General features: G+C 42.8%; 1 protein-coding gene across 6 annotated transcripts in view; it reads left to right on the top strand.

The window, feature by feature from the left end:
• Window positions 1–26,838, top strand: part of pcdh19 (protocadherin 19) — a 53,974-nt gene that overhangs the window by 6,266 nt on the left and 20,870 nt on the right. For 3 of the 6 annotated variants that reach the window (XM_079352015.1, XM_079352017.1, XM_079352013.1), the window contains exons 3-4: window positions 22,582–22,641; window positions 24,355–24,538. In XM_079352015.1, coding sequence (XP_079208141.1) covers window positions 22,582–22,641; window positions 24,355–24,538 — 244 coding nt within the window. The remainder of the gene's footprint in view (window positions 1–22,581; window positions 22,642–24,354; window positions 24,539–26,838) is intronic. The other 3 variants (XM_079352018.1, XM_079352016.1, XM_079352014.1) reach the window with 1 other exon arrangement.

Raw genomic sequence — 26,838 nt, 5'->3', positions numbered from 1 at the left:
TAAATGTGAGGCTTGAGATGCAAAAAGGAACCTTTGTTAGAGTCTCTTTTTCACTCATTTCATAGGAGTATCAATATCCATACCTGTTGCCTTATATTCCATTACTGGTATCAATCATTTTCTTAAATTGTGCAGTTCAGTAAGTGCCTTATTTATCGGCTAATACATAAGTTAATGCACCATTTTGATACCATAATTTACTACCCCCCCCCCCCCCCCTTAAATCAATTCATCTTACTTAGTTATGATGTAACAATAAAAAAACAAAAAATAGCAACAGTACTGTGCTGTGCAATTATGCATTGCTTGCACATCAGCTGTTGTTTTCCCAACTTACTTTAATACTCCTTGTATATGAGGGATAACCGGTATCAACGATATTCAAGTCTTGGTATAAGAAGAGGTATCAACAAAGGATAAAAATGTTGAATTGTTAAGCCTTATTGAATGAGATTCAAATATTCAATGCCCCACTTTTCGGCACATCTCAAGGTCGAGAGACATCTTTCATTCCATTGTGCCAAGGAATAGAGTCACACTGAATCTGTCTGTTATTGATAGAAAGCTGAAGTATTTGAAATGGAACATGTGACGCTGTGCAGGCCCATCTGAGTTGTATCTCTCGAGGCATTTGAAATGTCCAAGACACTGATGCTGACCTGTGGCTCTGACGGAGCGCTTAGCCAGGCAGAATTTGGAGGCCTGACAAAGTGGATTATTTGGCCTCTCTTACACCAGTTGTTTTGTTTTTCCCCTTTTTATTCGTGTGTGTGCTGACCTATTCCAAAAAAACAAACAAACAAATAGGAGCCTGCGCACCTGCCAGATGTGTATTGACCCGGCTAATCAGCTCCACCACACAGCAGTCATTTCAGGTGCTAGCAGAGGGAATAATCATTGCTCAAATGCTTTATCCGTTGTGTTGTCCATTTGGCTGCAGTGTTCGCGCATGGCCTCTCCGCATAGCCAGCCATCGAATATTTCCTGACATACCATGCATGGCTCCAGCAGAGCAGTGAACATCTGATTTGAAAGCAGTCTGACAGAGTGTATGCAGACCAGCTGATCTTTAGGTTATAGATTTCTGTATGTATGAACTGCTTTATCGGATTGTTTGGCCAACCTCTTCCATTCCCCCCCCCCCCCCCCCCCCCCCCCCACACACACACACACACACACACACACACACACACACTTCTCCTTCATCCCATGTGAGATGGGGAGGGGGGGCATTTAGGTTTGTGTGTGTGTGCAAGAAAATGTGCATCTGTGTTCGTTTGTGTTTGTGTAAGAATGTGCTTGCTCCTATAGACGGCAACAAATAAGCTCCAGCTCCTTGCGCGCACACACACACACACACACACACACGCACACACACACAGGCTTGTAATTGATGACTCCAATCTCTGTTTGACATTCAGTGAGAAGAAGGTTGGGTTGGGAGTGGGGGTCTTAAAACAAGAAACACAAGATGGATATTGATGTATTGACTGCGTGATCCAAAGAGATCCAGGCACCGATGGATCCTGAGGGGTCAATGAGACCTACTTACAGGCATGCTGATTTACTAGGCCTGTCTGAGCCGGTTCTTACTGAGTGTACGTGTGTGTGTGTGTGTGTGTGTGTGTGTGTGAATAACACAGGTGGAGAGAATGAGAAAACACTGTACAAGGGAGGGAGTGTGGGCTGTCCTGTGATGTTATCCAGTCAGTGGAGAGGCAGAGGTGGGGGGATTCAGCAGGCACAGGCAGTGACCCGTATGCTGTGATTGTATTTGCTGGTAGGTAGCGCTGCACAGGTCAACACCACCCTTTTCCCTGCCAAAGAGAGAGAGAGAGAGAGAGAGAAAGAGAGAGAGAGAGAGAAAGTGGGATCTGGCTGCACAAAGAAATCAACGACGGCTGTGAAAAGCTCCAGCAGCATCCTGTCTCTGTGGCTTAAACATCCAATAAAAGCCCATTTGCCGCAGGATTAGGAGAGCCTTTATTTGTTTCAGCTAATGAAAAAGTGGAGAGAGAGACAAATGGGGTCGAAGATTGATTTTGATGATTCCATATGCAAAGCTGGGAGCTGTGTGAGGGCAGATAGAGAGATAAGTAGAGGATGAAGTGAGCGAGCGAGGGTGAATGAGTCTCAGTGCCAGGTGTCTGAGCTGCCGACCACGTTCTCTCATCTTCTTAGAGCCAGTTGATTGGCTTTGATAGAGGCCGGGCCTTTTTAGCATGCAGCTTCCACTGCTCTCCGCCTTGCACATGATGTTGACAAACATCTCTTTGACCCTGGTTTTTGCATATCTTCCCCTGCACTGAGAATAGAGAACGTGTGTGTGATACAGAAAGTAAGCGAGGAGGGAAGATTGTACAACAGTTGTCATTGTGACATTTTTTTGCAGGGACAGAAAGTCTGCAGTACTATATACAAATGTTGCTCTTAAACACACAGTTTTTTTAGTTTAATTACAACGCCATTAATAGCGCAAATGAACAGCAGTGCAATGACTGATAATTGCTTCGTTACGATGAGCAAGCCCGGGCTTGAAACCACTTGACTCCACAAGTCCTCGACCCATATCCCATTGACTGGCGAGGACACACGAGTGTCTGCACTGCTGTGATTACTTAGGCTGCTTTATCCCCCCCCCAAAAAAAAATAAAAAAATAAATAAAATTGTTCTCATCCTGAGGGAAACCTCATAATTATCCATGACTCATTTATTTGGCGGAAAAGATTTTTTGTTTTGCATGCAGTGGCACAATTATGCCCTTGTATTTGTGTATTTTGCTAACATGTAGATTAAAGTGATCACAGGAATCAAAGTGTGGATTGGAGGTCAGATTAGCCCATTGCTAATGGAGCTATAGAGGATATGTGTCTGTTTGAGCGATGCAAAGTTTTCCTGCCTGGTTAGCTTATGTAGGCCAGTGAAACATCCCGCTTATGTCAGCTACAGTCGAGCTTTTCCTGCTTCAGACAAAGTACACACACACACACACACACACACACACACACACACTCGTAAACAAAGCAGACTCGGCCAAGATACCCGTGACAGGCCTCCCCAAAGGCCTCATACCTGCTAGTGCATTGTGTATATTGTCGTCTCCCCCGTGAGAATGTGTAGCAGCATATACCTCTGTGAACATGGCTGTCCATTGTTTTGAGACGCATCATCTGTGAGATGTTTGTTAGACCTGCCTGTGGTAGCACTAATATGAATGTTCACAGGAGAATAGAGCTGTCTTCCATGGCTTAATTATAGCGAATCACTTGGTAGGGGGGAGACAATTATACAGTAAAGGAATGGCCTTTGGCTAGAGTGTGTTTTTGAATTTGTAATGGGTTCTAAGGCTTTGCGCACCTGTGATTCCAGATAATGAGCAGAGCAGAAAAATAAGGGGTCATACTTTATTGATTAGCCTTATTCAGGTTGGATATTGTCGATTTCTCTTTTAAACAGATAATAAGTAAATGAGAAAAGAGTCATAAATTCATAGAGGAAAAGGGGGTTTACGATTTACTCAACATGGTGTTAAATATTCACAAGTGAAGTAAAGGGATAATTGATGCAATCCTCCTGTAGATGCTCCCTGTGTTGGTTCTTTGAAAAGGTACTCGAGTCTTGAGGAACTCTATTGTATGCTACAGTGTCAGGTTCAAGTGCCGACAAAAGATAACAACTGTACATTTCGTTTGTTCACTTCTCAGAGTCAATCAAACGAGCCTAAATGAGAATATGAAAATTGCAACGGAACATCTGACAAGGTATCTCTGTGCAGCAGTCTTTGCCTGTTAGCAGAGGAGATGTTTTGATATCAGTGCTGCAGAGACAACAGGGAGTGGTTCCAGCGAGGCTGATCATCCCTCGCTATCACTTCCCATCAGGACAATATGCATGGGAGCATTCAGACGTGTCATATTGAGCATGCAAAGTAGATGTCATGCTGTCAGTGCATACTACACATCTGTTGAAAGTGCCAATCTCCTCCCACACGTACTCATGAATACACACGCACACAAACACGTCTTACGGAGTGTCACATTTGTTTGAAATATGGGCAGTGACATTATCATTTACATCATTATGACCAACTCAGGAACCTCAGAGCAGTATAAACCGACATTTTCGATAATCAAACATTGTTGTGGCTCTGCTTTGAAAGCACTGATGTTCTGATGTTAGCATCCCACCCAGTGGTTTGAGATATGTTTGGCTATGGAAGTTGCTAATCAGATTCCCTTAATAGCTGTCTCTTTAGTGGAAGGTTTTCTAGGACAGCTCTGGTGTTAATAAAAATGTTGCATATTTACTTCTCTTCTAAACAGTTTTTTTTAATTTTTTTTATTGGCGTACTCACAGAAATAGCTGATGTGTTTCCCAAACTTTAGAATATATGTTCACATTTTGAAGCAATAGATTGTGCAAGCCTTGAGCCTGAGTTCAAGCTTTCTTTTCATTGTACCCGTGGCAGAATCATTCAGCCTTGTTTTGTGTTAAACTGCAGTTGACAGGAAGTAGAGAACACATTTCTAAAGTGTACTTAGAGGAGGACAACATGGACAAAGAGAATGTAAAACTGTTGTCTCCTTTGAGCTCTTCAACGTTACTGAACCCACCTGTTATTGTGACAGGAGTCTGGCTGGTAGATGAAGTTAAAAAGCAAGAGCTCTCTGCTTGATTTTAGTTTTGCAGGGTCTGACTCTCAGCTTTGTGCTCAGTTTTCAATGCCATTTGGAAGTGAATTGAAGTATTGAAGCATTACACTTCAGAAGGACTGATTCAACAAATATCTTCTATCATGATCTTTGTTTCTAAAACTGGGTGAAGAATAACAATGGCAGTAAATAAAGAAGTTGCATTATCAAACCCCATCTGATTCTTTCCGCACAGCTCTATGGAAGAAAAGCTAAAAAATCATGTAGTATGACTTGTTGAAACACTTCTTGGGAAAGAAAAATCCAGATTCTCTGTTAACACTGATCTACACCTTGGAATAGTGTGTCATATATTATTTTAAAAAAAAGTAAGGACCGATACACAGATAGATACTGAGAAGAGGGAGAATGGATGTAATGCTGCTCGATCTGAAAAGCTGTCTTTTTTTCCTTTTTTTTTTACATTTATTTTTGATGTTGGCAGAGCGGGAGGTGTGTGTAGCATTCTTTTAAGTCTCCTCCTTTCAGAAGTGGGTTTGAGAATGAATCGTTTCATCTCCAGCTGCGTGCTGATTGACTGGCAGATGAACCTGTTAATTATTTAGAGAGGTTATTTGTAAGGCACGGGCTTCAGAAACGCTCTGCTTTTCAAGTGTCAGTGTTTATAAGGTGAAATAAAGCTGAGTCTGTCAGAAATAAATTAACAGAGTGACAGTGATGTACACGGCACCCTCTTATTTCGTTCCTCGGCTGGCTCCTCCCTTTATGTTTAACACAGAACTGCAGCTGGAGGCTCATTTTGTGACATTACTCAACAAGATGCTTTTCACTTCATGCACAAGCAGTGCTAGTTTTACACTTGGTTGGGTTTTTATAGCCTTGACCCCAACCCGCAACACCCCATCACTGCATGTCATTCCTGATGTCGCGGAGGTACAATGAAATGACATAAGTACCTAAGGCAGCCAGTCAAAAGCAACCAGGCCCGCCGGGTTGCCACCCTCTCGTTGGGATCAGAGCATCCAGCCGAAGAGCTTAAGAGTCAAAACACACGAGTGACGGCGTCTGATGTACACATGTCACTGTATGTGTCCCTAACAGCATGTGACTGCAGATGCATACAGAGGGAGTAATAGTGTAGAGAAACGGCAAGACCGAGCAAAACGAGGAGAGACGGAGAGGAACAGGGGAGGGCAGAGAGAGCTATTTATAGAATGCCAATGATTTTGCTCAACCTGTATTGCTACTGCCTGAAATATGTTATTTCTCTCTGTAAAATGCAGTGTTAGGATGAGGAGAGGTTTTATGGCACAAACCACATCAGCCTCTACAGAAAGCAATAATGCTGCGCTTCTATTGTTAGTACAAGATGCTTTCTTCTTCCTGAAAAGGAACAAACAATGTGATTATTTCTTTGTTCCTCCAAATCTAAAGGCATAACAAAGCATAGTGGCTTGAGTATACGTTTTGCAGCATCTAATTTCGTTTAAGTTCCACAGTTATGGATACAACCATCAAATGGTTCAAAATGTGGATAAAATCTTGAAACTAGAAAGGCTATAGGCATGTTTTATGCAGAATGACACACTCTAGCTCAAGATTACATAAAAAAACAATGAGTTAAACCATATGGTTCTATTACTCATACATCTCCTGAGAAAATACGCCTTGGTTAAAGACAACAGCACAGTATGAGGGGAAGATTTTTTAAAAGCTGCTTCGTGTAAAAATAATTTATTCTCTCGTAAACTTACTAAACAACAAAGGAAGTGGATTTATAGTGGAGCCAAAGATGGACACATAATTAGTTTTACTAAGAATTTATGATGAAAGATTTTTTTTTGTCTGCAAAGAGGGCTTTAATGGTATTAGGTGTATAAGTTGATGGGTCTACATGTAAATGAGAGACGGCTAGATAGGGAGAAGGAAATGGACACAGTGATGATGTTTATCGCTGGGGAAGGGGACATCATTACGCACCTTGTTAAGCCCTGCAAGCAATGCTGCGTGGACGTAATTACCCATTGAAATGAGTTTCCTGCGGCGTTTTTTTTTATTTATTTCTCAAATTAAACTCTCTGACACAAATATGCAGTGTTCTGATTTCATTCCTCGGACTCTCAAGTACCAGCACAGCCGCAGTTAAAGTGTGGAAATTTACCACCAATGAAATCGATTTATAAAGACATTTTGCCGGGATCATACACAGCCTTTCACACATTTTCCTGAAAAATTTGCATTGAGCCAAAACTAAGGTGGAGTTTGAGAAAAATTATAGGACGAGTCTCAGGAAAACTTATGACAAGGGAAGGCTCCAGGAGAATAAAGAAATATCCCCATCTCTCATTAATGCAGATTTGGCTGCCTGTGTTTGCCTGTAGTTATTTTAATATAGAATAGAAAAGGTCACCTTACATATTTAAAAACACAAACCTAAGACTTGTTATGGCCAGGAGTGAAATCTATTTGCTGTGGAAGCTCACAATGCTATTTACTTGTTTTGAGAGGAATGTGCCCACCTCTGTCCCTCTGGCATAAAAATAGGAAAACAGCAGCATTTGTGTGTTGTGTATTAGCATGCACTGTAGGAGCGCATTGACACTCCTTCAATATATTTGTCCCCTCTTGCAGATAAGAATAACAAGGGAGCCATAATCAGTCTTTGGGGAAATTATTATTTTCTTTTCAGATCTGCTGCGCAACAACAAAACATGAACTTTTTTTTTTCTCCAAGTAAAGAAGTGAGAGAGAAGTAATTACAATTCTCTATTAATGATGACATAATTTAAATGTGCCAGAAACTAATTCCATCCCGATGTTGGGACAGAAAAGGTAGTAATTAATATTCATCCCCCCCCCCCCCCCCCCCCCCCCCCCCACTACCACTGTTGGGTCGAGGTTGAACTGCAGGTTACCAGACTTGTTGCTGCATTGTTAATAGTCACGGTTTCTTTCCTCAGTGCAGATGCTTTGCTCTTTCAGTGACAGGGAAATGGGGGAAGGGATTCTGTGAGATAAAAAAGAAAAACAATACACACTGTGAATTGAAACTTTTCCAAGCAGCAAACTCTGACACCAGGGAAGAATGACCTTTCTAAGTGTCCTGTTTTCTGCCTAAAACAAAGAGGGAGCAGGAGGATGTTAGTTAGCATTTCCCCCATCAGATTAAATGTCAACTTCTGCATGCATAATTGTAGGAGAGGAGGAGGACTTGAAGGGAACCAATTTGCTGGTGGATAGATGAAGCCTTGGCTTAGTTATTCACTGCATTGCAGATAGTGTCACAGTACTCTTTGTTTGCACTTTATGGTCTTTATTCTTGTCATATGGAATGCACCTGGCTTTACACTAATTGCAGCATGGAGTGAAACTTTTCAGCTTGAAAAGAGAATTCCCCTTTGTCACATGTCGTCCCTTTTAAAGAGCAGACAAAAGGGGAGCAAACATCATTGTATGACACACAAATGCTGCTTTATACTTTTGTGTTGTCTGCTCTGGTAGTGAAGCAGCCCTTCCTCTTTCTCCCCTCCTTTCATTTCTGCAAACTCACCCAATGCTTCTGTTTCTAGACATAAACCTGGATGCGCATTAGGAAGCACATATATGGGATGTTTGATGAGCACAGACGCTGTTGGCAGGCAAGCCACTATAGCAGCAATATCGGCCGCCTTAGAGGCATGCAGTAGTATGGCTGGAGAAGCAGCAGGGTAGCGTAATTGTGCATTGTTCATCCACAGAGCAGAGGCAGAGCATGTAATGAGCTGTAGCATTTTCACCAAGCCAGCTTAATGGGCTATGACCGAGTAGGCCTCTCAGAGCCCTCATGTTCCCCCTGCCCTGTGTGGCCAATGTCTCAGGCCTTTTTCTTTTCTTTCCTCCCATTCTCCCCTTTTTTCCCCACCCTCAACCATTCCTTCACCCTGTTATCCCCCTCCTTTATCTCCGCTCCCCTTTCCCATTGTCCCCCTGTCTGAGAAGATGGTGGGACCCCTAATGTGTTCTATGTGTGGCTCCTTTTCTCATTCATGATGTCTGCAAAGCTCTAAGCAGTCAGTCTGATTCAGGCTGACATAAATCAGAGCAGCTCATTGATGAGGCGCCGTGTGCTGTGTGATTACATTAAAAACCCAAACACAGCAGACAAATAAAAGTTCAGGAGGAGAATGTGCTGATGTTAGGTGTAGGGGATTTGTTGCTAGAAGTCGGCTCATTTTTCTATCAAAAGCTGTTTTGCATTTTGATTATCTAGTTCTCCTGAAAGCAATTCAGATGGGCCTGTTTCACTCAGGTTTGTTTTCCTGGGATTACGGCTTTTTCAGAAAGAGCCCAGTCCTATTATTTATGTCCATATCTAGTTTCTAGGGAGGCGGGAAATCATTTCTTTGCTCGAGTGATACCAGGTCAAGTTGGAAAGACAAGCATGTTCTCCAGAGAATAGATTAGATATGTTCTCTGGGCTGTGCTCAGAGGATGAAGACACTACTAATGATAATAGTTATGATTGCCTTGCAAGGGAATTGATAACGACTTCGCCCGCCTCTTTGTGCTCTCTTATGGCATTAGAAAACAATATTCAGGGTTGAGTCAGTGTCTGGCTGTGGAGCACAATGGGACACCAGCTTTGACTTTCCCCTCACGTCCACCCTTTGACATACCACAGCATAGGCAGCCAAGTCAATGAATGAAAAGCACTTGGCCTCTGTCAGACTATACAGAGTGCCGTTCTTTCCCAAGTAACCTCTAGTTTGAGATTGCTTTACTGTACCTGATTTTTAATTGAGAGCTGTTTCTAGTTCGGTCATAGGGAGCTTGTATAAATGAATGGCAGCCCACCTATAATTTTATTGAAGGATGACTTCACAGCGTCTGAGCACACTTCTTAAATTCAAGGATTGTTACACCAAAGCAGGCAGTTAGGACTGTAAATGCATCAGCAGATATCATAAGTGCTTAAGTGCAGATGGACACACTGTTTGAAATTCCTACAGAACATTATCTTTGGACAATAAATGTTAAATAATCACATTTACAAGAACTACAACTGCAAATAAGAATTTAGGAAAGTTATCTAGACATATGCGAGTCCTTATGAGAACGTTACTCTTGGGTGTGTTTAGCCTAAGTTATCGAAAAGCTGCAAGCAGGGGAAAATATCTTTGCGAAATGGCGAAGTGGAGTGGAAAGTGTTTTCTCAGTATTTTGGTAAATACTTGTTCAGGAGCAGTGACATGTGATTGAATCTACTACATGCCTTTGCTTGGGCAAATATACCAGACTGCATAGTTTTGATTCTTTGGATGAATCCTGGATGGCCTCTCCCTTTAAGTTGTCATGCTAAGCTAAGCAAATCACCCCGTGGATTCAGCCTAATATTTAATGCCTTTTTTCATATTGGAATCAATTTTCCTTTTTAATTTCCATTACAAAATACAAAAGATAATTTCCTAAATTGTCCAATCATTCTTTCAATTTATTGCATATTTATAGATTTTCCCAGAAAATATCAGCTGAAACATTTTTTCTTTATTTTTCAGTTCCTAAATGTTGTCTATTCAGAATGTTTTATGTGTGTATTTGCCCCTATTTTTGTTTTTGTGCATTAAAACGGCAGACAAACTACCAGGGGTTGTGGGGGAGGACGTTCATGAGAGTGGTGTTCTGACTTTTCATTTGTTCACAACCCAGTAATGATTATTTTAGCCTCTAAGCCCCAGATTTGGCCTTGTTTTGCTGTGGGAAGCAGCATCAGAGGGGACAGAGCAGCCTTGCCCTGGCTGAGGAGCTTGTCTGTAGCTAAGCTGGTTGGCAGCAAGAGTCAGGTACACAGCATGGAAGACATTTTGAGTGGAGTTATAGGATGTCTGCTGGGAAGAAAAATTGAGAGGAGCGAGGCAGAATATTCAGTAAAGGTGAGGACGGGTTGTGTTTTGCACCAGCATTACCCCCGTTTGTTGGCCTGCTGGCTAAATGAAAGCATTTTCTAATTCTAGACCTCCATCGTTTTCCTTGTTAGTTAAGCTGGTAACAAGCCAGTCGCCAGCTTGCATGAGCAACTGCAGAAAGCTGACTTTTGGTTTAATTTGGAGGACTAGCGATAATCCAGACTAAGTCCCTTAAAGCTGAAGCCCTCTACGTCCCCCCACCGCTGTTGGATTACGGGAGTGTCTTTAAAAGGATAAGGACCTGCTTATCACTGCTCCCCTCAACACTTGTTTGGGACTTCAGATGTGGGGGAGGATGCTTCATCATCACCCAACGTGGCCTGTGTGGATACGAGTCAAAGAGATTAGGCATCTGACGAATGAGATCAATGATAATCACAATTTACAGTTTTTAAAGCCTCACAGTCACAAAGGCATATGGATCATAGCTTACACAGCCACTCCCACCACAGCCATTTTCATCAGTTAGTCCGCTCTAACTAAATAAAGCAGCTCAATCAGATATCCAGCAGTGCTTCATAAGTGTTGTTGCCTTTAATCATATTCTAAAAAAACGTTTTTTTATCCGTCTGACACAGTAGCTTTTTAGCAGTGAAAAAAGGATTTACAACTGAAGTATCAGAAATCCACCGACAAAGTACCAATGAAAGAAACAATCAATTTCCTGTTTGGCGTTCTTTGCCTCTATTAAATGTTCACAATTAAAGTAAGACTCTCTGTTTCTAGTCCTAATGTGATCATACTTACTCTGCTTATATCCATTGTAATACCATACAATAAATGCACTACTTTCTGTTTTTTAAAATTTAATTTATTAAATTATTCAAAGGAATGATTTTATATTTTATGTTTTTTCTTAAGATTCTATTTTTTTTTTTTTTGTTGCTTGTTAGAGTCTGTTTGTGTCACTAACTGCTAATGAAGTGGTAGCTTGGAGGGCCTGTGAGCACCTTTGATTGTGCAACAGGGAATAGAGACTGATGTAGCACACATCGGCATATGTGTTGCTTCAGATTCTATATTTGAAAGTGAGGCTGCTATTTATCTCTCTGGGGTGAGATCATGGCAGTGAGGTGAGGGAGTGGAGCCAATTCCTAGTGGATGGAGGCTGTGAACCCTTAGCTCTCAGAGTTATACACAGAGCTGAGCCACACTGGGGAGGGGCAGGGTGCAGAAATAGAAGAAGCTTATTGTGAACACTTGTTTACCTCGGTGTCAACGTTTTTGACTCTGCTCATTGACCTGTGCGCCTGATTGAAGCAACACATCGCTCACTCTGTGTCCCTCTGTCTTTCTGTCTCACAATTAATAATGATAACTAAGGGTGAGCATAAACACATTACACTCAGGCTAATGAACAGATGCAACAACAGGGCGCCGAGGCAGCTATCACACCTCAAAAGCGGCAAATCGATTTCAGCTGATACCAGTTCACAGTTACACCCTGTAGCACTCTCCTCAAATCTAATCACGGATCCATTTAAACTACGTTAGCTGGGAGTCTACTTGCTATCAAAATGGGTTTTCAATTTCTATTATTTTGAGAGCATTGGTTAAAAATGAACTGAGTGCAGAGGTAAAGTAACAACTACATGTCTTCTCTACCTGAGAAAATGGAAAAGCAGAAGAGTCTGTATAGTCATCCAAGCACTCCTTACTCCCCCTCTCGCTCCCCGATTACCCATGCAGCCCACATCCTCTCTAAATTGTTTTGCATGACCTTTGCTACAGTAGCTCTAATTATTACCATCACACAGGCCCTGTAAGGCACATAGCTAATTATGCTGGATTTATCTGAAGGGACATTGGTGCCATTCTTCATAGGCATGTCTCGGCTACCATCAGTGGGGGTGATCTAAACCCTGAATAAGGTTAATTTGGGTAATACAGTAATAGTAATTAGAGTCACAGTACTTACAAGCATAGTTGTAATAACAATAAGGTTATTAGTAATAGGGATCTAAATTAACGGGCCTGTATGCAATACCTTGCATAATTGAGAAGAACGTCATTGCCCCAAAAAAAAAACAAAAAAAAAAAACAATGTGGGGGGAGAAATGCTTTGCGTGATGCATAATAACATTATTACCAAGACGGATTGTTGCTGTTTCCTTTCTATTGCTCTCAACTGGTGCTAGTTGAAAGCTATATTTTTCAAAGACATTGCAGGATTAGCCGTTAGTGTGTAGGTACCAGGACCTCTAGTCATTGTATTTTACAAAGAATTGTTACTAGAGGAGCCCATATTTTTCAAAGCTCCGACATGAATAAAGAGGGGCAGTTGGAGTCGTCTTTTGGCTGGCGGGCAACTCTTGTAATGAGCCTAAGAGGGTTCCAATTATTCCACTTGCGATCAAAAAGGAGAAAGAGATTACTTCTCTTGCCTCTTTTTTCTTTGACATTTTGCACAGTAACATCTTTTGATAGGGGCTGGGGGAGAGAGGAGGGGTGGGAAAAAGATTGCTGGTGAGCGGCTGATAGTCGTGTACCGGCTGCAGCAGAAAAGTCTTTTTATGTGTGTGCGTATGTGTGTGTGTGTGTGTGTGTGTGTAGCAGAAACAAAGCAATGCCTCTGCAGCTCACCCACATTATTTCTTTATTTTCTGGATGTTTTTGTAATAAAACGACTTTTCTTCCAGAGCACGGTACATTACATCTCTTGCAGACTATGTCACCTGCAGACGTTGACAGAAAGGAAGCTTTCACATGACCGCAGGCTTTGGCTACAGCACACTTCATGGACGATCGCTGCCACATTTTTTTTGTTTTTCCATGGCACTATACTGTAAATTGTGAGGAGGCATGTTGGGCACTCACTCACTTACTCACTCACTCACTCACTGCAGTTGTTTTCCTCCTCTGCTTAACAGCCCAAGTCATGTTCCAAGGAATACAATGGGGAGTTGAATTATTCGATTGTGTACAGATTTTTTCACTCTCCTTTTCATTTATTAAATTCCCAGATTACAAGTAAAAGCACATTAGATGCCTGGCGGTAACTAAAAGGATTTCTCCACTATAGGATATCAAGCCATATCAGCCTAGGAGAAATAAACTCTGGGAAAAAAAAAAAAGACAAATAATATTATGTACCACTGCTCTGAGACAAAGAGAACTGCAATCTGCATCAGCACAGATAAACATCCACCCCTAAGATATGTTCTCGCCTGATAACAGCTTAGTGTGTGTGTGTGTCTGTTAACAACATGCACACACACACAAACATGCACACACACACAGTGACACCGAGCGAGGCTTTGATAAGCACAGAAAATTACTACATGTTGTTTGTGGTGGCAGAACAAAAGGATTCAAGGTATTCATTTCAAGAAATCAAACTGTGGAAAGGTGGATTCAGGGTCTAAGATGCTTTTCAATGGGAAGAGATTTGACTTCATAATACAGACATAATTAGAGGGAGAGAAGATGCTGGATCATGTGTGTTTGCGTGTTTATGTGTGTGTGTGTCGGAGGTCTTTTTTTCCCCTGTGGTTCCAGGCAGAGATCCACCGTCTGTTGCTGTTTTCCTGTGACCCCGTATCTTTACCCCCGCAGTGAAAACGATGTTTGCCCCCAAAGACGGCCCTAATACAAATTAAATTAAATGAAGTCAGTGCGGCTAATCCCTATGTGTTTCAGCTGCTGAACAGACAACACCCCCCCCCCCCCCCCCCCTTACTCACAAATGAGTGGGTCAAGCCCGCTGCATCTGGCCCCATCTAAACTAGCCCTGCTCTCAAGCTGCCAGGCTCCCAGTCCCTGATGGAGATGACAGACGGCCCCGTGTGTGTCTGTGTGCTAACACGTGTGCTCTACTGTAAATTTGTATTGTTACTCTCTTTCTGACTCACTCTGTGTTGATTCCGTTTGAGCTTGTTTTGCCTTTGCGCCTGTGTGTCTGCATGTGTGCATTTCTTGAGGAAAGCTTTACCTCTGTTTGTGACCGGCTTACACGTTTCACACATTTCCCTTCTTTCAGCCGAGGTCTTGATTGTTGTTGGTATATTTACAGCTCAATGTAAAATATAGAAGATTCGCGTGTTCACATCTCATAGACAATGGAGTAGACAGCATCGTACAGCGGCGTCGGACCACATACAGTTCGATGTTGTTTTGCTCTGCCTTTCCCCTGCTGAGCTTCAGTCCTGTTAACAAGCTGGATTTACAGATGTGCTGATGATGTGTGAGCAGCTAATACTCTGCTGTCAATCTCAAGCTGACAGCTGCCTTGGAAAGCCCGCCCCAAATATTAATACCAGATGTGCCTCACAGTCAAGCAAACAGGATCAAAAAGCTAACTAGGCTACGTATAGCTGGATAGCAGTAGCCTTGTTGTGATGCAAGCTAAAAGATCTCCAGAGCCCATCTGTTTAATAAAAAGCCCCTTTCTATGATACTCACTCTGGCACCGTGCCCGAGCGTCCACCCCTGATTTGAGCAGCAGCAGCCCTGATTTGTGAGACAAAGTACATCGACTGAGTTTTAGCAGCTGGCGCACACAGATATTATGTTCAGGGGGCTGTGGGTTAGGAGTGCGGGTGAGGTTTAGAGTACAGTCTGGAGTACACATTTGGGTTTATGTTTGTGTGCAGGGACAGTGTGTGCATTTGTGTGTTATTGCGGATCTAGGCACCTGCACACATGCCCTTTGAAAAGCTCCATCACCCCTCCATCCAGCAGTGTAAACATGGTTTGTTTGAGCGAGTGGCCTCGGGTAGTTGGATTAATGAGCGCTGATGAAGTTCCACTCGTATCCCGGGTGCTGCCTGCCTATTTGCCGGAGTCACTGTGTTGTGGTGGTAGTGTGTCTGGAGGCGGTGACTCATTCCCTTTACCCAGTGTCAGATTAAGGCATGTCAATAAACAGACCCACTCAATCCATCTCCGAGTGACTGCATCCGCTCACAGAGCCTCCCAGTCTGTAATGAGCTGCTGCAAATCTCCATCCAACTAAAATGTCTGGAAAGATGCCTTGTCACAGGGAGCGGGAGAAAAAGAGAGAGAGAGGGAGGGAGACATGGGAGACAGACAGGGAGACTACAGCTGCCGATGTGACTTGCAGCCAAAGTGAGATCGCCAAGAGAAAATGTAAAGTACAAGATGATCAGCACTTCTTGCAAATGTACGGATTTCTAATTTCTTTTGCACTCTTGTGCATTGATTTAAACTAAAAAGGAGTCACTTTTTTTTTTATAAGTTACTCAAAGTCACCCAATTAAATCAGTCACTGCTCTGAAGTAAGCATTTAAAGCAATGTGTTTACATAATCTGCACTGTTTCTGAATGTTTATCTTCTAGACCTAACCCAGGGGAGTCGCGAGAACCCTTTGGGAGACCGCCCCCCCCCCCCCCACACACACACACACACACACACTGGCTAATATAGGGCACAACTGAGATGAAAAATGCGATCTTGTGATTCTCTCACAGAAATTAAATGGCTGCTAAAAACATATGTTTGTAGTAGCGCTCGTTCCCAGAGGGCCCAGGAAACTTCCTAGTCTACCTGGATTAGACATTACCCTCAACATTTCTGGAGTGTGTTAGAAAAAAAAAAATCCCCACCTACTTACCTACCCCTCTCATGTGGCTGCATACACACATTAACGGATTTTGGGATGAGAGAAGTGTGAAAACTTTTCCATCTGACATCCAAATTAAAGAAAATCCCTCAAGACTTGCCTAAAGGGGAAGTTCCTGCTATTTGAGTTTGATTAGGCTCTGCAGGCTTTAAGAGAAGTAAGCCGATTTCTCTTAGGAAACAGCGCAGATAGCAAAGTCTTTTTTCCCTCCCTCCCATCCGTTTTATTATGTAAAACCATGAATCGTAATCTCGTAGAGATACTCAGGTTTTCTTCTCTGACTTTGAGATAGAATAAGCTTAGAAAACATAGAGACAGACCTGAGCGCTGAACAGGTGTTCAGTGAAACATGATCCTGCCTTGCGTGCCTGGTGATGCTGCAGACCTCTATTCACGCTTAGTGGACACTAGAACTCCATGTGAAAGGCTTTAAAAGCACCAGTCTTGTCTCTTAAGACAAAGACAAAACAAAAACAGCAACCCCGGGAACCTGCACAGCCACCAACACTTAGGAACATGTCGGCGCAGAGCTGTGAATCTCTGGTAAGACAACAGCTCTGACTTAAGCCTCTTTAGCGTCAGCCGACTCCGCTGGAATGCAGACGTCTGCAGAGGGGGCCTATTATTTAAAATCTTTTCATCATGCTGAAAGAGAGGGAAATAGCTTTGACGTTGAGATGCTCATGAATAATGAATGTTGTTTCTATCAATGTATGTATAATTAATCACATCTCTACTAACTGGACTTGTGTGGAGCCTGTACGCCTGAGTGACATGGAGACTGGTCTGCAGATTCGTCTATGCTTTCAGAATAGAAGACAGCCGTGTGGTCTGCAGTTTCCTCTGTAAGTGATGGTGGGGGGATGCAACAGTGGAAGAAGTTATTGCCTTTGGCCCTTTTTTCCTCACTTCATGAGAGCAGGGAGCTGATTGTTTTGGTCATAATGCAAAGCAAATAATTGTTTTGCACGGAGAGGCAAGGAAATGCCAGCAGGAAGTGGTCTTGTGTTCATTGTGTTTCCAGAGAGCATGTTATTTGGTTGGTTCTAACAATACACTTAACACATGTGGTCAAGGACATAAGTGACCTCATAATAGCATTTAATTCAGCCAGATTGTTTGTTTTTTTCCATGCTCTTACTCTCAAGACTGCAGAAATGTGTGAGCTAAGGAAGCTTTAAAACCTATTTTCCCGGCAGAATCGCTCACTTTCACAACATGATTGATTCCCAAATGGGCTGCTAGGTTTTGGGTGAATTGATGGGTGATGAAGTGAAATGATGCAGAGAATGTGGCAGGTTATTTGTCACACGTGTACCCTTCTGTCACAATTGATTGTGTATAATTTGAGTATGCAGGCGAGCCTCTTGATATTAAATGGTAACAACTCTCTGTATTCATCATGGCAGGCCCCCTTTAGCGGGCAGAAATAGAAAATGTAATCTCATCCTCAACCATGGCTGTGCCTCAGGCACTCTTTCACCCTTTTTACTGCTGATCCTCCCTGTGGGGCCCTGCCCTCTCTAAAGGAAGAGTGAAATCTATAATCTGGCAGATGGCAGAGCAGCTATGGGAAATTCTATAATGCGGAAGATGGTGGTGATGATGGTCGTTGGGGGAAGAGGGTTGAAGGTGGAGGGTTAAGGCAGCAAAAGCTACCAAAGAGTGTTTTTTTCCATCCCACATTTACCAACATGGAGAACGTGCCTCGGTGGCCTGAGTCTTTGTCATGGGGTGTCACACTGACTCCATTGTGAGCTGCTTTTAGGTGCTGCTGGGGTACCGACCCCCGAAGCATGATGGGAGCACGCCAGCTCAGCGACTCAGGGATTGTTGGAGGAGTGCTTTTGTTGGAGAAGCAGCAAGAGAGTGTCAGTGTGTGCAAGAATGTGCAAGAAGCTCAGAGTGAAGCATTTCTTTTCATAGTCACAGTGGATAGGATGACAAAGACGAAAACACATACACACTACTCCTCACTGCAAAGTTACACGAGGGGAATACATACTTTTACTGCACATTTTTTTCCTACGCATCACTCCTTTTTTAATTCCACCAAAATCCAACGTTGGCCCATAATTAAGTCTTTTTTATTTCCTAATTGCACCTGGCTTGTCCTGTAAACCCCCCTTCATCTCTTTCTCCCCATGGCTTCCTTTAGCAGTGGGATATCAATAACAAGGCACATTGTGTGTAACATTTCCTTCCGAGACTGAGGGGAGTCCATGAGTGCGCTGCGGCAACAACAAACAAAAAGGCTGAGGCACAACTTCAGGCTACACAAACAGAAAGCAGGCAGCAAAAATTGGTCCCGACAGCTTTAATTGATTTTGTCTCGTCTTTTGTCCTGTATGTTCCAACTGTGCATTGAAATGTGGCAGTGAGAGCATTTTAAGCATGACTGGATGTTTTTTTGTTTTTTTTAAATCTTTAAACTGATGACATTAAGGGTTCATCAATTACAGACATGAAGCACACATTTGGAACCTCAAGTAGACAGATACACCATCTATGCTGCGTAAATGTCTTCTGATTTTAGGCAAATTATGTCATGCTTAAAAGACAGTTTAGCTCAAAAGTTTGTCTTTAAACTGTCCGTTTGCATATGTTTTTAAACTACCTTAAATCGTGCCGTTTTTTTTCTTAATTCCAGACAAATAACAGTATTCTGGATTATTTCCTCAACTGTCTTTGAATAAATCCAAAGAAAAACAAAGACTATGAAATGGAAAGAGAATGCTGATAATTTTGTTGTTCGCATCCATTTCTAAAATGAAATGTTGTGCATGCTGCAGCATCAATGAATATTTTGCAGCTTGCTTCTTTGTTAAAATGTTATATTGTTGCTTTATCAGCCTCCATAATGCATACAGAAGGGCAGCTGTGTGACATTTTTTTTCTCTCTTTTTCTCTCCTATCTGTGTGACATCTGCTGAACTTGTCGGGTGTTTACTGGTGTAACAACTGGCGTCTTCACTCCCGCCTCACCACCACCACCCCACCCCACTCCTCCTCTTCTCTCTGCTGCTCCCAGTGCCCCCTCACAATGAATACACTTGCATCCAGACTACAGAACCAATTGTCACGCTGGGAGAAAGGCAAATCAAATCTTACGGCAGCAACTAGGCGAGGAGATTGCTTTTCCTCTCAGTGGCAGAGAGGCGAGGCCCGTCATCCCTGAGCTTCGGGTTTTTGTACTGGAGAGAAAGAAGCAGAAGGGTGAAAAAGGGGAAAGCTTCTGGGCTGCAGCAGCCGGACCGCAAGTCTCCCTGAGGTCAATTCTCACCCTTTTCCCCTCCCATCTTCACCCTCCACTCTTTTTCCACTTTCCTCCGCACTCATCCTGACACTACCTATCCGTCACCGGGCGACACCAGGGACTACTTTCCCTCCCTGCAGTCCTCAGGATGAAACAGAACAATAATTACAGGGATAGAGTGGCCCAGGCCGTCAAACTGGGGCCGCTCAGATCACAACAACACATTGTCCAACCTGATTAAAGAGCCGTTTGTGGCGTCTTCTTTGTAGTTAAGCAGGCCTCATCCTCTTGCCTGAAACTTGACCTCGCAGGAAGATATATTGACATGTCCTCCAATTTGAGGTCAGTCAGAAAATGTGGGAGCAAATGTTTCATTTCTTTACAGGAAGACTGAGCTAATGCTTCCGATTCTCCCTCAGAATAGGCACTCACGAGTGACTCATCAATGCCCAAGGTTATGCCCTCACATGTTGGGTGTTTGTTTATTTCCACTGACAATTTGATAAATAGAGGAAATGAGGTTCTCCACTGAATCCTGTGATTAATGACTGGCTGTGGAGGAAGAAACTGAGGGAAGCAAAAGCAAGGAATGGCCGAGTACCATAGAGGATACTGCACATTTAAGAGGGCTCCATGTAAAAACCCTGAGAGAGAATTGCATTATGGAAAGTACAGTTCCATTTCTGGACTGGAACAGCTTGAGAGCAGGGGCACACTGCCTTTCTCTCTAGGCCGTGCTCACACACAACCTGCCATCCAAACCAATTACAGGCTGCAGCCAGAGTGACATTCACAAGAAATGTTCTATCTTGTCTTTTAAATGAAGTTTTCCCCTTGTTACTCATGCCTTGCATTTTCATTAGTCCCTCTCTCTGGGTGTGCAACCACTGTAGAAGATGAGGCAGGTTTATTTGTGGACCAAAGTGGAGTTAAGGTGAACAGTGCATACAGACACATTATAGATCTGTAAATCTTTCAGAGGAAAGACACTTTTTGGATTAAAAGCTTCTCATGTACCCTTTTCAATTATGGCATCATTTATTAATTAAACCCGTGCTATGTGTTAATCTGTAATTAATGATTAATTTGTGTTGCAGTATGTTGCCACAGCCGTTACCTTTGATATTTAATGGAGTCCAACTGAATGAAGTGAAAAGATGTCGGGGGGTAATAACAAGAGAACAAACATGGTGCGCTCCAAATGAAAGGCTAATAATAAAATGTTAATTCAGTTCCTTTTATAAATTATCTTCTGTACACATTATGTAATGTGTTAAAAGTTTAATTAGGGCTAAATGGTAAAAAAGGAGACGCAATGATGCCAACCTTCGGTGCAAGCGCATTGCATCATAATTTAGCGATCCCAGTCAGAGGCCTGGCCTTGTGTTGTTGCTAATCATTCTACAATTTTCTTGCAGAAATAATTAGAAGTAAAGGTGGTGAGATGGTAAACAACAGCTTATCTGCTAATGATTGAAGTAAGACCTTTGCACTTTTAGAATATGAAACAATGAGTTCATCAATGAAGTTAATAAGTTCCTCAAAGTTTGCAGGTTTGAAAGAAAATAGAGACAGGCAAATCAGGGGAAAATGTAATGCTGCATGATCCGTTTGAAGACAAGTGAAAATGGCATCAATACCCCGAAAATCTAAACAAACACAATCATGTGGGGTTTTTTTTGGTTTTTTTATTGGTAGCATGATCAAGCTCTTGCATTTTTTATAAACGGCAAACAGGTCATGGGAGCTATTTGCCAGAGGTGAACATCACGCAATGGCTTCTGTGATCTGACAGCATCGCTTTTATTTATTCATGCGTTTATTTCTTTATTTCAAAAGGGATCCAAAGATGACTGGGACTATGATGTTTGACATTTCCTCTGCTGCCCCCGTCCTCCTTGCTCACACACTCTCCCTTCTGTGCAGACGCTGAAAAGTTCAAAATGGTCATCCCCATTAACATCCAATACAGATGACTCTCTGCACGCTGCTTTTTAAACCAAATCAGTTCGGTCACCTTGAATGACATACGCTTCTCATCATCAGGCCTGTGTCAAATGTGTAGCTTACCTTTTAATCAGCGATGGTGCTCCTGCATTAACCTTTCTTATCATAGGCGGGACTTTTTTTTTTTTCAACAGGGCTTTGATACCCCTACTGTAGACTTCCCTTTCGGAAGTCAGCCGTTGACTTCGATCAGGATACCGTATCTGTGTTGTAGAATTTTAAGTGAAGCCTCTGCTTTCATTTTGTAGAAAACACCTGCATCTTATCAAACTGTGTCGAAAGGATCGTATCCTGGCCTCTCAAAGGACTGGGGAAGTCCTTTGAGAGGCTTTGATACCCTTTGACATCTTACCCAGTGTGAGGAGATGCTTTGCAGACGAAGGAGGGGGCTACCTGCTCAGCATACACTAAATCATCTGTCCATGTGCTCTTACTCCTCAGACATTCTCTCCGCTAAATAAATGTTGGGGGAAAAAAATGAATGTGGGATGCCTTTGAACTGTGTTCTCTAATGTGGGTCAGAGATCTATCGTATGCATATTCTGAGAGCCTTTTATCTGCAATTGCGGAGTTAAGAATCCCTCGCTACACTCTTAATTTCATCTACTCTTTCTTGCAGTTATTTATTTAATATGTTCCACATTAATGTCTTTTCAAACATGGAAAAAAGTGAAGAGTTCAGGGAAGAATAAAGGGAAACTTTTCTTTTCCCTCAGTCTGCATGATCGCCTGTCTGCCCTAATGACTCCATTTTAAAGAAGTTGGGCTGACCGGCAGCCGAGGGAGGGAGCGAGTGAGAGGGTGAAGAGGAGAAGAGAGGCTGCACGCGCTCGCTGCTGCACTCCTCTTCTTCCTCGGCTCTTGACTCCCAGTCAGCCTGTGTGTGTGTGTGTGTGTGTGTGTGTGTGTGTGTGCTTTGAAAGAGAATAGGATTCAGCCCTTTGAAAGCCTGGGCTGCTCACCGGGACCTTTGTGTAAAATAACATTTCTACTGAAAGCCAATTACAAGCTAACATTATTTTGGTTGCTTCCATTATTAAAAGTACCTCTCTCTCTCTCTCTCTCTGTTTGCCCCCCCCCCCCCCCATCATCCCTCAACCCCCACTCGCTCACCTCCCCCAACCCCTACCCTCTCTTACAGACGGAGAATTACTCCATTGACTCCAGTTACGTGAACAGCAGAGCCCACCTCATTAAAAGGTATGTGTTGATTAGGAACTGTTACCAGCACCTCGTTACCATTGTTATCTGTAATTGTTTTATCTAATGAGCGCGCAGCTCCTGGTGCAGCATTTGTTCCTGCGTGTTTTTCCATTCAGTGTAATTGCAATGGGAGGATAAAGATTTTTGGGGATGATTTGAATTCCTCCATAATGTGTTTAGTAGACACTTGTTGAAATGAGGCGCAAACTCATATTCTCCTTAGATAGATTATTTGATTGCACAGAGAAGCAGAATGTATGAGCGAGTAATGATTTGCACATTTGCAGATAACCTCATTACTTTTCTATAACTTGGTTCATTAGCAGATTTGGGGCGTGATCAGGTTAAAACAATTACTCAATGAAATACAACGTTCGAGAGATTTCGTGAGCACCATTATCCAACAGAGCAGTTTCAAGAATGATTCCCAATAATGATTCCAAAATGAATGTTTCAATCCTGCGCCGGGATATCAGAGGGTCGTAGGAATGCAAGGTTGCATGGGGGTCAGGATAGGGGTCATATAATAATTGCCTCCAGCCATTGAGATTTTCTTCACAAGGCTCACTTAGAGCAAAACTACAATCACTCCCTTTTTACCTGCAGCCATGGATCATTCCAGCCTTTTTTCTTTTGTTTGAGGCTATCCCAACCCTTTTGAAAACCCATTATGGCAATTTCCCCCCAAAAGATTCCCTTGCATTAATGTAAACAAAGAGCATTCAAGTGTGGGGCCTTCTGCAGCACACTACAAAGAAATCCCCTCAGGAGCCAGGGAGCCTATGGTCTGGGACAGGTGCAATTACAGTGATAACATCAGAGAGCGAGCATTACCTGCAGTCCTCTCTCCCAGGCTGCAGAATGTGAGGCTTTGGCTGGAGAATGCAGCTACCTTGTACTGTCCTTCACTTCACTTCCTTTACTTTTCCTTTTTTTTTTTTTGGTTGCACAAATTTGTTTACTCTCATTTCCTCCTTTCCTCTCCATCTCACCTCCTTTCTCCCCATACGACCTCATTCATACATTATCCCCTTCCTGCAGGAACACATGTTCATATATCCACCCCTATTTAGTGTTGTTTGTAAAGCAGAATTTGTTCCAGTGGGATAAAAATCAAATGAAGGGAAATCACGCTGTTAGTGTGCAGCTGTTGATTGTAACCCCCCCAACCCTCCCCATCCCCACCCTCTTTATTGACTATGAGCCCCAAACAAGACAGATGCTCAGTTTGTATGCTTCCAGTGTTTCCTACATCCATCTTCCTTCCAGGAATTCCTGATTACTGCAGTATTTTGTTTGATTGTAGTGAGTGAGCGCCTCCTGTTTGCTCAATGCGATGTCCTTGAAGTCAGTGCATCCATCCACAAATGTCCCCTATCTGAGACAGCCCAGGCTATCTGTGAAGTTAAAAATGTATACTTCCAAAAAAAGGCTCTCCTAAACTTCCTCCTTATTTCATGATTACTGCAGGTGTAGAAGCTTGGGCAAGGCTTAGTTCTTTGTAAAAGTATAGCATTTTATTAAGACTTGAAACAACATGAAAGAAAATAAAAAGTTTCGCCCTGTTGAATTCGTTGGATCATGCAACAAGGCAACAAATTCATATATAGGACAGGGGAGAGAAAGAGGACCGTCAAACCAAAATGAAAGGAGTGCATGTGAGAAAAGGTGATGTGACAGTTAATAAACATTTCCCTCTCCCCCCTTCTGGCCCCCATGTAGCACATCGACATTCAAGGACCTGGAGGGGAACAGTCTGAAGGACAGCGGGCACGAGGAGAGCGACCAGACCGACAGCGAACACGACGTCCAGAGAGGACACTATGTTGACACGGCTGTCAATGACGTGTTGAACATGACCGTGCCCCCTAACGTTTGCCAGCTGCCTGACCAAGGTAAGAAAATCTATGCGGGTGCCTTGTGTGTTCAGTGAAGTGCTCCTTCCTTTTGAGTGTGTTTTGCCATTTTCAAGATAAGACCAACATGAGTCTGCGAGTCTGTGTTTATGCCAACGGAGCATCTTTTAAGGTGCATTACTGCTTTCAGATGTGCAAGTATGAATAACAGCATAGTTTTTTTTGTCTTTGAAGTACCGCCAGAGCCGCTAATGTGCAGGATCTCTGACAGCTAAGGCTCCCCTTTGATACTGGCTTAGGCAACATTATTGACTGATAGTAGCCATGTCTACTCCTGAAGTGCGCCAGACTTCAGATGTGCCTGAATGGCAGCAATTAGGCTCACAAAGGTAGAAGGTGGAAATCTACATATCTCCACGTGCCCTCATCCATTATTCAGCAGGATCATTTAGTGGGGAATTAATGTTGATGTTTCATTTCTGACTTACCGTTTAAAAAGACATCCACTTTGTTGGCAGAAGTCAGCGCACGGGGTCGTGTTCGTTCTTAACTGCTGCCAGTCAGAGCAATGGGAGAGAGCGGGTCAGTAAGAGAGAGAGAGAAAGAGGAGGAAGCAGCAGGATAAAACTGTCTGATAAAGCAGGCCACAATGTTACTATATGCACCGGAGGTTATTTACCCAGCTCAAAGGAAACACCGCATGCACAGGTGCAAAGCTTCAGCAGAGCAGAGGCAGGCTGTGTGAAAATTGCAGACGTTCCAAGGATGACTCACATTAGCAATTTGATATGGAGTTTGGAGAAAAACACTGGACATTTTATTTTAAAAAACACACTCTGGAGGGCAGCACTTATAGATATCACTCACACTTTCTCAGTTTAACGTTTTGGATGCTCTTTGGAAACTTCTTACTTCAAAACTTCCATTCTTTTTTTCCTTGCATTGCCCCAGTAATTCTGTCGAATTTCTCCCGACTCTACTATTTTCCTTCTCGGCTTGTACAGGGGAGAAATTTTAATGAGCAAAAGATAAAGAAAAGGGAATCTCACATTATAAAAACGCAAAAAAAAGGAATGGAGATTATGGGATCCTTTTCTTCTTCTTCAAATAAGTGTGTCTATTTTTATCAGCAGACTGTGAAGTGTGTGGGTGTGGCTGAAGAAAGAGGAACAGACATGTGTAGGCTCTGGGTTGGCAGATTTAACTAACCAGATGCTTCACGTGGAGCAATCTGGCCGTTGATGTTGTTTGACTGGGAGATAATAACATTAGGCAACCTGCACTTTATGTTAATCCAGGATGGAGTCACACGATATGGCTTCATGGCCACTCGCCCGCGTACTGTAATGAATTAGCTGAGACGTTTATGGGGGTCAGGAAGTATGGCGACCGTTAGAATCAACTATGTGTTCTCTCGCCGGCAACAGACGGTAATGAACAATGAAGAGAGAATTTGCTGACTGTTGGTTGCCAGCTGAAATTACCTTACAAGCGGTGGAAAAATCATGCGTCTTTACAATAAATTTTAAAAAATGCACACTGACAGGTCTTCCAGTCGCGGCATCTCATTATTGGAGACAATTAGAAATGATGTACATGAAGAATATTACAAGTGGGAAGAGAGTGCTCTGGGCCTGAGCTTTTTTCATTAACACCACCGATGATTGTATCTGTTTCAGCAAAATGGACGCTCGCCTGCTGAATGTGTAATGCAGCAACTCAGCGCCTGTAAACAGAAACAAGAGGCTATTTCACAGTGCAGTCCACTCTTTTGACCAGAACGAATAGATGATAACAAAAGGATCTGTTTGGAATGACAATTAGGTGGTTTGTTATTGGTTTTCCTTTGTATTGGACTCACTTTTGGCCTGCAGTTTTTCCTCTGTATAAACCTGACAAAATGGCTCCTTTGGAATATTTCCTGCTTTTGTTTGGAGGAAGTCAGTCAGCAGCAGTGGTCACACCAAAATGGAATGAGAAGCTGCTCATGCTTATTAAATGAATTGACCGAAGTGCCTGAGACATGCAAAAATGTAACGACATAGCAAATGAAATCATCCCTCTATTACCATCTCGGCGAGCTAATTACATGGTTAAAGGGCTGACAGAGATGGGCAGATTCAGCATGACGCACACTTGAATCTGTCTCTACTCTCACATGAGGACTGTACATCATCTTTCTTTCCTTTTTTTAACTCTAGCCCCTCTTTTCCCTGCCTAGTTTTCCTCTGAGCTTTGAGTACAAAGGCAGAAATAGAATAGTGGAGGTTGGGATTATCCGAGAACGGTGGTTGTTACAGTCGTGTGACAGCGTCGGTTTCACTTTGAGCTCGTCTGTC

This window comes from Symphodus melops (assembly GCF_947650265.1).
Source record: "Symphodus melops genome assembly, chromosome: 9".
In the NCBI taxonomy this organism is placed as follows: Eukaryota; Metazoa; Chordata; class Actinopteri; order Labriformes; family Labridae; genus Symphodus; species Symphodus melops.
The sequence above is the reverse complement of the archived record's forward strand: the minus strand, read 5'-3'. Positions and strand labels throughout refer to the sequence as shown.